This window comes from Rattus norvegicus, chromosome 13, assembly GCF_021556685.1.
Source record: "Rattus norvegicus strain SHRSP/BbbUtx chromosome 13, alternate assembly SHRSP_T2T, whole genome shotgun sequence".
Classification (NCBI taxonomy): Eukaryota; Metazoa; Chordata; class Mammalia; order Rodentia; family Muridae; genus Rattus; species Rattus norvegicus.
This window is the reverse complement of record NC_141546.1, coordinates 54,555,512-54,570,254: the sequence shown is the minus strand read 5'-3', so window position 1 is coordinate 54,570,254 and position 14,743 is coordinate 54,555,512. Positions and strand designations below refer to the sequence as shown.

Here is a 14,743-nt window from a genome sequence, read left to right as displayed (position 1 = left end):
AAAACACCAAATGCATAAAACAAAGAAAGAATATTAAAAGGAGTTACGGAAAAATATCAAGTGACATATAAATGAAGACCTATCAGTATTACACCAGACATCTCACCAGAGACTATGAAAGTCAGAAGATCCTCGGCAATTGCCATACAGACCCTAAGAGGACACAAATGCCAACCCAGGCTACTGTATCCAGCAAAAATCTAAATTAATATAGAAAAAGAAACCAAGATAATCCTCGACAAAACCAAATTTACAAAATAACTTTCTACAAATCCAGCCCTACAAAATAGATGGAAAACTCCAACACAAGGAGGGAAACTACACTCTAGGACAAGCAAGAAAGTAATCTCCTTGTGATGACACCAAAAGAAGAGAGACAGGCAAACAGAATTCCAACTCTAACAATAAAAATAACAGGAAACAACAATCACGATTAATTTAATATCTCTTAAAATCAATGGACCCAATTCCCCAATTGTCTATGTCTTTTTGACATAGACTAGCAGACTGTATATTTAAAGAGGACCAGGCATTTTGCTGCATATAGGAAACACACTTCAGAGACAAACACAGATGCTACATCAGAGTAAAAGGCTGCAAAACAACTTTCAAAGCAAATGGTCTGAAGAAACAACCTGGTGTAGATTTATTCTAATATCGAAAAAAATCAACATTCAACCAAAAGTTATCAAAAAAGTTAAGGAACAACATTTCCTATTCATCAAAGGAAAAATCCACCAAGGTGAACTCCCAATCTTAAATACCTATACTCCAAATACAAGGACACCTACATTCACAACAGAAACCTTACTAAAGCTCAAAGCACACATTGTACCTCACAGGATAATAGTAGGAGATTTCAACACCCCACTCTCATCAATGGAAACAGATTGTGGAAGCAAAAATTAAACAGAGACTTAGCAAATCTAACAGAAGTTATGAAACAAAAGGACTTTACAGATATTTATAGAATATTTCATCCTAAACCAAAAGAATATACCTTTTCCTCAGCACCTCATGGTACCTTCTCCAAAACTGACAATATAATCAATCACAAAACAGGCCTCAATAGATACAAGAAGTTTGAAATAATCCAATGCATTCTATCAGATCACCATGAACTAAGGCTGGTCTTCAATAACAACAAAAACAACAGAAAGCCCACATATACATGGAAGTTGAACAACACTCTACTCAATGATAACTTGGTCAAGTAGGAAATAAAGAAAAAAAATTACATGCATTTGAGAATTTAATGAAAATGAAGGCACAACTATCCCAAACTGATAGGACACAATGAACCCAGTGCTAAGAGGAAAAATCATAGCTCTGAGTGCCTCCAAAAAGAAATAGGAGAGAGCATATATTAGCAGCTTGACAGCACACCTGAAAGTTGGCAAATACACCCAAGAGGAGTAGAGGGCAGGAAATAATCAAACTCAGGGTTGAAATCAACCAAGTAGAAACAAAAGGGACTATACAAAGAGTCAAGAAAATGAGGAGCTGGTTCTTTGAGAAAATCAACAAGACAGATATACCCTTAGTCAGACTAAGCAGAGATCAGAGAGTGTATCGAAATCAACAAAAGCAGAAATGAAAAGGGAGTCAAAACAACAGAATCTGAGGAAATTCAAAAAATCATCAGATCCTACTGCAAAAGCATATATTCAACAAAACTGGAAAGTCTAGAGGAAATGGACAACTATCTAGACAAATATGAGGTACCAAAGTTAAATCAGGATCAGATAAACCAACTAATCAAACCCATAACTCCTAAAGAAATTGATGCAGTTATTAAAAGTCTCTCAACCAAAAAGAGCCCAGAACCAGATGTTTAGTGCAGAATTCTATCAGACCTTAATAGAAGACCTCATACCAATACTGTCCAAATTATTCCACAAAATTGAAACATACAGAACACTAATCATTTCCTTCTATGAAGTCACAATTATCTTTATACCTAAACCACACAAAGACCCAACAAATAAAGAGAACTTCAGACCAATTCCCTTAGGAATATCAATGTAAAAATAAGAAAATTCTTGCAAACTGAACCCAAGAACACATCAAAATCATCATCCGTCATGATCAAGTAGGTTTCATTCCATGGATGCAAGTATGGTTCAATATGCAGAAATCCATCAATTTAATCCACTATATAAACAAACTCAAAGAAAAAAATGACATGATCATTTTATTAAATGCTGAGAAAGTATTTGACAAAATTCAACAGCACTTCATGATAAAAGTCCTGGACAGATCAGGAATTCAAGACCCATACCTAAACATAGTAAAAGCAATATACAGCAAACCAGTAGAGAACACTAAACTAAATGGAGAGAAATTTGAAGCCAGTCCAGTAAAATTAGGGTCTAGACAAGGCTGCCCACTGTCTCCTACTTACTCAATATAGTACTCGAAGTCCTAGCCAGAGGAATCAGACAAAAGGAGGTGAAAGGGATACAAATTGGAAAGGAAGAAGTCAAAATATCACTACTTGGAGATGGTAAGATAGTATACTTACTTGATCCCAAAAGTTCAATCAGAGAACTACTAAGCCTTCTAAACAACTTCGGCAAAGTGGATGGGTATAAAATTAACTCAAACAAATCAGTAGCCTTCCTCTACTCAAAGGATAAACAGGCTGAGAGAGAAATTAGGGAAATGACACCCTTCACAATAGTCCCAAACAATATAAAATACCTTGGTGTGACTCTAAGCAAACAAAGGAAAGATCTGTATGACAAGAACTTCAAGTCTCTGAAGAAAGAATGTGAAGATCTCAGAAGATGGAAAGACCTCCCATGCTCATGAGTTACCAGGATTAATATAGTAAAATGGCCATTTGGCCAAAAGCAATGTACAGATTCAATGCAATCCCCATCAAAATTCCATTTCAGTTCTTCATAGAGTTAGAAAGAGCAATTAACAAATTCATTTGAAATAACAAAACCCAGGTTATTGAAAAGTATACTCAACAACAAAAGAACTTCTGGAGGAATCTCTGACCTCAAGCAGTATTACAGGGCAATAGTGATAAAAACTGCATGGTATTGGCACAGAGACAGGCAGATAGATCAGTGGAACAGAACTTGAGACCCAGAAATGAACCACACACCTATGGTCACTTGATATTTGACAAAGGAGCTAAAACCATCCAATGGTAAAAAGAGAGCATTTTCAATAAATAGTGCTGGTTCAACTGGAGGTCAGCATGTAGAAGAGTGCAAATTAACCCATTCCTATTGCCCTGCGCAAAGCTTAAGTCCAAGTGGATCAAGGACATCCATGTCAAACCAGATGCACTCAAACTAATAGAAGCAAAGGTGGTAAAGAGTCTTGATCACATGGGCACTGGGGAAAATTTCCTGAACAAAACACCAATGGCTTATGCTCTAAGATCAAGAATCGACAAGTGGGACCTCATAAAACTGCAAAGCTTTTGTAAAGCAAAAGACACTGTCATTAGGACAAAACGGCAACCAACAGATTGGGAAAAGATCTTTACCAATCCTACATCGGATAGAGGGCTCATATCCAAAATATACGAAGAACTCAAGAAGTTAGACCGCAGGGAGATAAATAACCCTATTAAAAATGGGGTTCAGCTTGTATCTTAAAGTCCACCTCTTAGGACTGACAAATTAAACAGCACAGTTCTTTCAGTACAGACTAAGAATTTAATAAATCACACAAAGGCAAAGAAGTATGTGACTTCTGTGAACTATGGTCATTAATTTCTTGGGGTTAACTACAGCACTTATGGAACTGATTTACTGAAATTCTTAAATAATGCCTAAAATGAATTAACAAATGCAGTCTAAAATGTAACATTATTTTGCAATCTTCTTTTTGAAAATAAAAATATATTAATGTGAAAAAAATGTATATATGAATCTCTCACTATGAAATTCTGAATGTAGTCTTTCATAGCCAATTTCTTTAACACACCTGAAATCATATATTAACGCACTGAGGAATGAGACAAACAAAAGGTACTTACTTGAGATGCTATTTCTCGAGACTGACACAAAGGAGGAGAAAAGAAATACACAAAATACAGTTTAGACAGTGACTGGACCATACATTAATGAAATAGTAACATGGAAAAAATATGACATATATGCACATTACACTTATAATGCAATAATGTGTTTACTTAATGTAAGGCTTTTGATCAAAGTCAGGTAAAGCATAAGGTATGATTTTTTTAATGTCTACCGAATATTCTGTTTTCTCAGATTGAATAAGTAGAATAGATACTAACATACATGACTGTAAAATAACTGAAACAATTAATGAAAAAGGAATACTTTAAATATTCAATTACATTATGTACTAATTGTTGGTAATGATAGCAGTATGAAATGACATTCAAGAAAGTTGTGTTTAAATAAAATCTGAAGTATAGAAGACATGGACTGGCATTTATTTTATAATATAATTTTATTGTTGATAAAGGTATTTTTTCACTAAAGTCATATATTTTTACTTAAAATGTCTTCTATATTCACTCATGAATAATTTACCCTAAGGGAATCAGTCTGACAGCTTTCTGTTCTTCTCCTCTGTTATGTGTGCTATGCATTGCTTGGTGCTTTGGACTTACTGATTAGGTCTGCATCATAGAAAAGACAATGGAAGCTTCTAGAACCATGGCAGAAGACTTCCTGATCTCAAAAAGATCATAACAAACCCTTTAATTCAAAAACTAAATGAAAATTCTATTTCCTAAGATCTGGAACTCTTCTGAGGTTTTACTTAGAGAAAACTGGCATTTAATCTGTACAATTTAATTGATCATCCTAAGTTTTTTGTTGTTGTTGAACCATCTGACACCGGACAAATATGATGGTAGGTTTCAATTCCTCAGACCTATTCATTTTTTATTTGTGTTTATTAGAGAGAATTAATTCCTTTTTTTCACATTAAACCCAATGTCATAACTGCGTTCCTTCACTGTAAAGATGTTCCTGCAAACTGTAAAACTATGATTGATTGTGGTTATATAATCCATCAATCATATTCACATAATCTCCTAGTGAAGAATGAGAAGAAATACACTCACTTTTAAAATAAGTGTCCAGGAATGAAACTTCACTTTACATGATGGATTGGTATTAGACTTTTCATGTTGAAAAAGAATATTCAACTCAGCTGTAGTAGGTAGTGTGTACTGCATACACAATGATGTTACTTTGGGCAGTAAACTGTTGTTGAATGTTTAATATACTCTACCTCTGTGTTATCTAGAGAACTGAAATATAAACAATTAAATAAAATGTGTCAAATGATAAATTACATTCAAAAGTAGGAAAACAGGATCCGTCAGCTTAGATCAGTTTCCTTTTATATTGACAGTGACATTTATTTTAAAAACATATACATAAATTGGAGGCACAGGGTTTAAAAAGCATTTCAGTGAGAATTTTTCTTGTGAAGGATAGAATTAGTTAAAATGTAACTAAGTACTCCTTGACAACAACAGAAATATTCACCCATTCTTTCCCTATTTTAACATGTTATTCGGTATACAACAGAGCTTATTTTCAACAGTACAAAATGGTTGACAGGAATATGGGTGGTCCTACCAAAGAAATCAACTGCAGCATTTAAACTCATAAAACCTATGGAATGGTAAAACTACATTAAAAGTCTATAGAAATCCTCTTTCAAATTACCATAACCAACTGAGAAATATTTGTATTGCAATAAATGTTTGGGGTCTACTTTTTTAAAGTATGTGAAAGTATAAGCCAGAAGTATTTAGAGATAAGAGTTCTGGACAGTGATTAGGTCATGAAATTTCTACGGATCCCAGAATGCCTTGCTTCTTCTGTCCTAAGAAGATAGGTTGCTCAAATGCCAAAAATCACAAGCAGACTCTCCACAGACAACAAACCTAGTACTGTCTAGATTCTAGGCTTCCCAATCCTTTCAAATGTCAGAATCAACTTTACTTTACAAAAATCTTTTCCTATTTCTATTATGTATATATGAGAGAGAGAGAGAGAGAGAGAGAGAGAGAGAGAGAGAGAGAGAGTGAGTATGGGAGTACATGACCTTCCTCTGAAAAGCAGTATGAACTCTTTACTACTGAACCATCTTTCTAGCCATTAACATTTCCATTTTTTAAGTCATTGGATGTCTGATATGCTACAATGGAAGCATTAGCGAGGTAAGAGAAGGTTAAATCATTTATATATAAAAGTGTCTTGTTTTAATATTTTACTGTATAATCAAACAATATTTGTATAATCTAAACACTTTAGCCATACTTGCCAAACTATTCCATGTACGTGACTTTCTTGTGTGCCTCTCCACTCAGCTACTACTTATTGTTTCTTATTTGAAATATCTTTTCCTGACTTGAACCTATGAGTCTGTGTTCAAACAAAAACTTAAATTTAGCTGTAGAGATGGTGGCATAGATATTTTAATGTCTCATAAAAACAACAATGAAGTCACCCACAACATCTCAGAAAACTTGAATAACATTCAGATATCCAAAATATCCATCTATGTAAAAGTATAATAATAATGCAACATGAGAACAAAACTCTATCATATTAACTGTATGTAGGTTGACAATAAAATTCTTCTACGTGAACCAAAAATATTTGACTTTTGTCATAAATCTATTTGGATAACTAAAATAAATATCATTGATTGGAGCCCAATGCCTGGGGTGATTTTGCACAAGAGGAAAAGAAAATTAGCCAAAATATCTGTGATTTGCAATAACTTCAGAAAATTTGAAAGGAAACACTTCAAGGATTTAAACCAAGGTTTATATTATATACATAATATATATATGCATATATATACATGTGTGTGTGCTGTATATTTATCTAAAAACTTTATGTCATAACATAATCTAATTTAAGAGATGGATTTTCCTAATAGTATAGGAATCACCTGTAACCACAGAGGCGATAAAATTACAGATGTATTTTCAATGGCATTTCAATGGCAGATCATCAAAATTATTCCTTATGTGTTAATAGGTTCTAGTACCCAATAAAATCACTCTTTTTTTCTAGAAAATCAGGCACTGTTCTTAGACTTTTCTTATAGTTTTACATATATTTTCACAGAAGAGACAGAGGAACATGCATTTTAGTGCTTAATGAGATTTCCTGCTTTGCTTTCTTCCAAAAGCTAATGTGTGCAGTCTAGGAATACATTAGAAACGTAGATGGTTCACAGAAGACTTGCTTTTATCTCAGAACCTCAGGCTGACTTAAATTATTCTGCTTCTTTAAAATTCTAGAAATGGCTAATCTTGGATCTAGAGGGGAAAAAAAGACTGGAACCTAATATTTACCACGCTGGAAAGCCTTCTAAAGGTACTTTGTGAAACAGTTGAGATTTTAGCTACCGAAAACATACTCTCAGCATTTATATAGAACTCCTTTTCACTTTCACTCGCATTTGCGTGAAATCAGTCTTCATGGTTATGAATGACTATATTCATCATAGTAAACATCACAGCAAAAAAGACTTTCAGAGTTTCAAACCTCAGATGTAGTTAGCTTCTGAGATTCTGTTCTGTAGATCCCAATGGGAACATCTCCAGTAGAAGAACACAGCTTCTGATAGAGTCTGGCATACGTTCTGATCCACAAGTCATCTTCAGTAATTTTCATCTATAATGCATATGAATGAATCACACAATCAATGTTTAAGAATAAAAACCCCAGTGATCATTTTTCTCTTCTTAAAAACCCCCTCAATATACATTTTGAAATCTCAAAGTAGTATTTCATAAAACCTAATTCACTTATTATGTTTATTTATTTTACTCTATCTCAGCTTATCCTGAGAACTCATCCAAAGCCACGAAACGTTAAGTATTCAATCTGGGCCAGTGTAGCATTATATTGATCCAGTAAAAGTAGGCAAAAAAACACTGGCAGAGATCTGGGAAATCTGTCAACTTTGAAAACCTTCAAAATAATGTAATAGCACAACTGATGTGGAAATTTAGGGAATAGAGAATATAAAGCAAAAAAGAAAAAATAGCAAGGTGCAGAATCTATTCTAATAATAAAGGTCCTATTCACTTGCCCCAGTGTTCCTACATGTACAGAAGCAAAGTTTTTGTAGAAGGAGCACAGAGTTCCAGGCAGGAAGCCAAGGTTCTTCTCCCACACAGGTTCTTGTGTATCTTGAACCAGTATTCTACTTATTACACACTTCTACAAAATAGCTTGTTTGAACCAGGTACAATACCACAGGCCTAGTCTCACTAAAATTTGAAAAGACTTTAGTGGAGTATTCCTTGATTCCAGAATACTAAGAGAGTCAGAAGAATGTAACAGGACCCTGTCTCAGAAAGATACAGGGTTGAATGCCAAAATTATTATGCTCATGGACAGTGTAGCATCCAAGACTTGGACTTCTCATTGTCAAACTCATAATGAAAACAACATTAACAATGAGAACCTTTGTTTGGTTTTATATAGAACGTTTTCTGTAACAATTTAATTGTAATGCTTGAGCCACAAAGAAACCATACAATATAAGGACCTAATGAATTAGAAAAAAATCTCAGATCAACATTTTAGACAAACATGAGTAAATAAATTTGGTTATAAACAAGTCACCAAAAGCACATGGTAGGTGCTCCAATCAAACCTTCTATCAGAATTCTGTCCTCTTCCAGACACGATTAACTTACAGAACAAAGAAACCCCGATCCTGGTATGGTGTCCAGTCCCAAAAGAAGTCTGGTGATAGAAATCATATAATCTTTCACAAATGACTGCAATATAAGCAAAATATGTATACATTATGCATGTGAGATGCATAGAAGCCTGGGGAGTATGAATACATAAATGTTTCTGGAAAATTTTTTCTAGCATCTCAGTGAGCCTTATAAAATGAGATTAAAATACATCTCCACTTTTTTTATTTTTTTATTTTAATGTATATGAGCACACTATAGCTTTCTTAGACATACAAGATCCATTACAGATGGTTTTGAGCCACCATGCGGTTGCTGGGAATTGTTCAGGACCTCTGGAAGAGCAGTCAGTGCTCTTAACCACTGAGCCGTCTCTCCAGCCTACATTTCGACTTTTAAAAGAGCATTTATAGTTAAGCCAATTATAAAGTAATATATAAAACATATGTATTTTGAGATAATACATGTGCTGAGATTGGCATACAAGGGCTGATGCTAACATGTTATATGGTTTAAAACAAAAGAAAATATCTCTTCTTGAAATAAAATGATCAAATTAATAATTTTTTAAATAAATGCTTTAAAATATTTCTACCAGTCTTTTTCCTAATATTAAACTGATCAATGGTAAAATAAAATTTATTTTATACTTCCTTTATTATTTTTATTGCATATATTCTTTCCAAAACTATTCCTTCTAAAAATAGACAGTCTTTTAAAAAAAGATGATTATATTTTCTTAAGATAATAGTGTGTATCACTTAATAATAGAAAAATAAATTATAATATTAGCAAGCTTGTAGAGATTCCCTCAACAAAAGTCATTACTAGGAGCACAAGGTTCTGGTGTTTAATCCCAGCACCAACAATAGGAAAGAAAATAATTACCAACAATTCAGACATCATTATAGACAACCAAAAGTCCTGAAAGATAGAAATTATTTTCTCAAATTTGCTCCCTTTGAAGTCCTCTCATTAACTGTCTTACAAACAAATAGTAAAATAATTTGTAGCTAGAATATTTTTAAGTTTACAAAACTAGAAGTGAATCTACCCCAGCAGATAAGTTTATTTTATTGTAGGGAGTTTCTCCCAGTGATACTCATACCCATACAGACAGATACAATATGTAGTGGATTAAAACAGGAAGCATAAAGCTAACTCTTGTATAATTCTGATCTTAAAATGTTAAATTTATATAGTTATTTGCCTATTTGTTTATTTATCTATGTTGCAATGTATGAGTATGAGTGCACGTGTGCCACAGAGTGCCTGTGGAACTGACAGGACAACTATGGTAAGTTGTAACATGTGGGTCTCTGTCATGATTTGAATAAGCATGACCCAGAGAATAGCACAATGTGGAGGTGTGGGCTTGTTGGATAGGTGTGTCACTGTGGGTGTGGGCTTTAATACCCACATCCTAGCTGCCTGAGTGTCAGTCTTCCACTAGCAGCCTTCAGATGAAGATGTAGAACTCTCAGCTCCTCCTGCAGCATGCCTACTTGGATGCTGCTATGTTTCTGACTTGATGATAATGGACTGAACCACTGAACCTGCAATCCAGCCCCAATTAAATGTTTTCTTTTATTAGACTTGCCTTGGTCATGGTGTTTGTTCACAGCAGTGAAACCCTGAATAAGTCAGCAGTTGGTAGCAGGGACTGGGGTATTGCTGTAATAGGCCTGACCATGCTTTTGTTTGGAAGAATGTGAATTTTGGGGACTTTGGATTTGGACAGCAGTGGAATTGGTTTAAATGAAGCTTAATGGGATATCCTAGTAGGAATATGAAAGACTGTGTTGCCGAGAGTGATTTAAATTGTGCGGACCAGGCCAAAGAGGTTTCAGTGGAGAATTTCAATATGTAGCCTAGAGAATATTTTTGTGTTATTTTGGGAAAAAAATGTGGCTGCTTTTTCCCATTGTCCAAAGAGTCTGCCTGAGGCTAAGGTGAAGAGATTTAGATTAATTGCTTTGAAAAAGGAAGTCTCAAATTTCATGTGTATGTGGGCTTTCTGTCATTTTTGATGTTATTAAAACCAGCCTTAGTCTGTAGTGATCTAATAGAATGCATGGAACTATTTCAATCTTATTGTATTTTTGAGACTTATTTTGTGACCAATGATATGTTTAATTTTGGAGAAGGTACCATGAAGTGCTGAAAAGAAAGTGTATTCTTTTGTTTTACTATGAAAAGTTCTATAGATATCTGTCAAATCCATTTGCTTCATAACTTCTGATGGTATCACTGTGTCTCTATTAGGTTTCAATTTTCATGATCTGTCCATGAATGAGAGTGGGATATTGAAGTTTCCCACTATTATTGTGTGAGGTGCAATGTGTGTTTGTGCTTTAGTAAAGTTTCTTGTATGAGTATGGGTGCCCTTGCATTTGGAACATAAATATTCAGAATTAAGAGTTCATCTTGGTAGATTTTTCCTTTGATAAGTATGAAGTCTCCTTTTTTATTTATTTTGATATCTTTCAGATGAAAGAATATTTTATTCAATATTAGAATGGCTACTCAACCTTATTCCTTGGGACCATTTGGTTGGAAAGATTTTTTCCAGTCTTTTACTCTGAGGTAGTGTCTGTCTTTGTCACTACTTTGTCGCTACTTTGTCACTATTTCCTGTAGTCAGCAAAATGCTGGGTTCTCTTTTACCTATTCATTCTGTTACCCTTTGTTTTTTTTATTGGGAAATAGAGTCCAATGATGTTGACAGATATTAGGGACCAGTGGTTGTTGTTTCCTGTTATTTTTACTGTTAGAGATGCTAAAGAAAGAAAGAAAGAAAGAAAGAAAGAAAGAAAGAAAGGAAGAAAGAAAGAAAGAAAGAAATTAAAGACTTTTTAGAATTTAATGAAAATAAATGCACAACAAAACCTAGGAAACAAAGTGAAAGCAGTGCGGAGAAGAAAATTCATAGCTCTCAGAGCCACACTTTGATAGCACATCTGAAAGCACCCGAACAAAAAGAAGCAAATATACCCAAGAGGAGTAGACTGCAGGAAATAATCAAACTCAGGGATAAACCAACCAAGTGGAAACAAAAAGAACTATACAGACAATCAACAAAGCCAGGAGCTAGTCCTTTGAGAAAATCAACAAGATAGATAAACCTTAGCCAGACTACCCAGAGGGCACAGAGACAGTATCCCAAATTAAAAAAATCAGAAAGGAAAAGGGAGACATAACAACAGAATCTGAGGAAATTTAAAAAAAAATCATCAGAATGAAAACATATACTCAACTAAACTGGAAAATCTAGAGGAAAAGGACAATTTTCTATATAGACACCAGATAGCAAAGTTTAATAAGGATCAGATAAGTAATCTAAACAGTTCCATAACCCCTAAAGAAATAGAAACAGTTATTAAAATTCTCCCAACCAAAAAGAGCCCAGGACTAGAAGGGTTTAGTGCAGAATTCTATCAGGCCTACCAGTACTCTTCAAATTATTCCACAAAATAGAAACATAAGGAACACTACCAAACTTGTTCTTTGAAGCCACAATTATGCTTACATCTAAACCACACAAAGACTCAACAAGGAAAGAGAAATTCAGACAAATTTTACTTATGAATATTGATGCAAAAATACTAAATAAAACATCAAAATGATCATCCACCATGATCAAGGAGACTTCATCCCAGAGAAATATATGAAAAGTTATCAACATAATCCACTGTATAAAAAAACTCAAAAACATACCCTCATTTCATTAGATGCTGAGAAAGCATTTGACTAAATTCAACACCTCTCAGTAAAAAAGTATTGAAAAGATCAGGAAATTAAGGTCCATACTTAAACAGAGTAAAAGCAATATACAGCGAACTAGTAGCCAATATCTAAGTAAATGTAGAGAAAGTTGAAACAATCTCATTAAAGTCAGAGACTAGACAAGACTGCCCAGTCTCCCTACCTCTTCACTATACTACTTGAACTCCTAGACAGAGCAATTAGACAACACAAAGAAATCAAAAGGGATACAAATTAGGAGGGAGGAAGTAAAAATATCACTATTTGCAGAGGATATGACATAAGTGGCCCCAAAATTCCACCAGAGAACTCCTAAACCTGATAAACAACTTCAGCAAAGTGACTAGAAATAAAATTAACTCAAGGATAAACAGGCTGAGAAAGAAATCAAGGAAATGACACCCACAAAAACAGTCAGATGTCACAGCCTCTTGGGTCTCCTGCAGTGTTTCACCTCCCTTCTGGGTCCCTGGCAGGGTTTGACCCCTGCTGAGCCCTGCTGATGCTTGTGGAAGCCTTTTGTTCCTAACAAAGGAACAGCCTGGCCTGGTAGTGACACACCTGGACAATGGTCAATTCATTCTTGCCTTTTGTCTTCTGAGTCTTTTGTTTTTGGGATTTAGACTGGTCTTCCTGGATTTCTCCACAGCAAATTTGGGGCAGAATCTTTTGTTACCAAAGCCTTAAGCCTGGGTTACTAACTGTGCTTCCCAGACTTTTCCACCTGGTCAACTTGGGGTATATATTTGGTAAATAAAGCTACAGAATTGACTTTTCTTGTTTAACATGAATAACTCAAGTTTGTTTATTTTTTAATCCTGCAGGCTTACACCCAGTTCTCAGTGCCATGTAGGTGCAGGCATCGACAGTCAGAAATAATATAAAATACCTTGGTGTGACTCTAAGCAAGCAAGTGAAAGATCTGTATGGCAAGAACTTCAAGTCTCTGAAGAAAGAAGTTGAAGAAGACCTCAGAAGATGGAAAGGCATCCCATGCTTATGGTTTGGCAGGATTAACGTTGTAAAAATGGCCATCTTGCCAAAGGCAATCTGAAGATTCAATGAGATCCCCATAAAAATTCCAACTCAATCTTCATAGATTTATAAAGAGCAATTTGCAAATTAATTTGAAATTAAAAAAACAAAAAACCAGGATATAGAAAACTATTGTCAACAATAAGAGAACTTCTGGGGGAATCACCATCCTGATCCTCCAAGTATATTTCATAGCAATAGTGATAAAAACTGCATGGTATTGGTACTGATACAGGCAGATAGATCAGTGTAATACAATTGAAGACCCAGTAAAGAACAAACATACCTATGTTCACTTGATCTTTGACAAATGAGCTGAAACCACACATGGAAAAAAGACAGTATTTTCAACAAATGGTGCTGGTTCAACTGAAGTTCAGCATGTAGCAGAATGCAAATTGAGCCATTCTTATCTCCTTGTACAAAGCTCAAGTCCAAGTAGATCAAGGACCCCCACATAAAACCAGATACACTGAAACTGAAAGAAGAGCAAGTGGGGAAGAGCCTCGAATATATAGCCATAAGGGAATATTTCCTCAATAGAATACCAAGGGCGTATGCCCTAAGATCAAGAATCAACAAATGGGACCTCATAAAATTGCACAGATTCTATAAAGCAAAGGTCACTCTTATTACAACAAAATGGCAACCAACATATTGGGAAAAATATCTACTAGTCCTACATATCTGATAGAGGGCTAATATCCAATATATACAAAGAACTCAAGAAGGTAGATTCCAGAGAATCAAATAATCCTATTAAGAATTTGGGGAAGAGTTAAATAAAGAATTCTCAACTGGTAAATATTGAATGGCAGAGAAGCACCTAAAGAATTGTTCAACATTCTTAGTCATCAGGGAAATGCAAATCAAAACAACCATGAGATTCCATCTCACATCAGTCAGAAAGGCTACGATAAAAAACTCCAGTGACAGCAGATGCTGGCAAGGATGTGGAGAAAGAGAAACACTCCTCCTCCATTATTGGTGGGATTACAAGCCAGTAAACCACTCTGGAAATCAGTCTGTCAGTTCCTCAGAAGTTTGGACATTGTATTACTTAAGGATCTGGCTATACTATCCTGGAAATATACCAAAAGATGGTCCAACGTATAGCAAGGAAACATGCTTCACTATGCTTATAGCAACCTTATTTATCATAGCCAGAAGCTGGAAAGAACCCAAATCTCATTCAACAGAGGAATGGATACAGAAAATGTGCTACATTTACACATTGGAGTACTACTCAGCTAT

General features: G+C 34.7%; 1 protein-coding gene across 3 annotated transcripts in view; it reads right to left on the bottom strand.

The window, feature by feature from the left end:
• Kcnt2 (potassium sodium-activated channel subfamily T member 2) overlaps positions 1-14,743 on the bottom strand; it is a 402,380-nt gene that overhangs the window by 46,849 nt on the left and 340,788 nt on the right. For 2 of the 3 annotated variants that reach the window (XM_087580810.1, NM_198762.2), the window contains 2 exon segments: positions 8,684-8,767; positions 7,521-7,649 (listed from right to left, as the gene is read on the bottom strand). In XM_087580810.1, coding sequence (XP_087436936.1) covers positions 7,521-7,649; positions 8,684-8,767 — 213 coding nt within the window. 3 annotated transcript variants of the gene reach the window in all.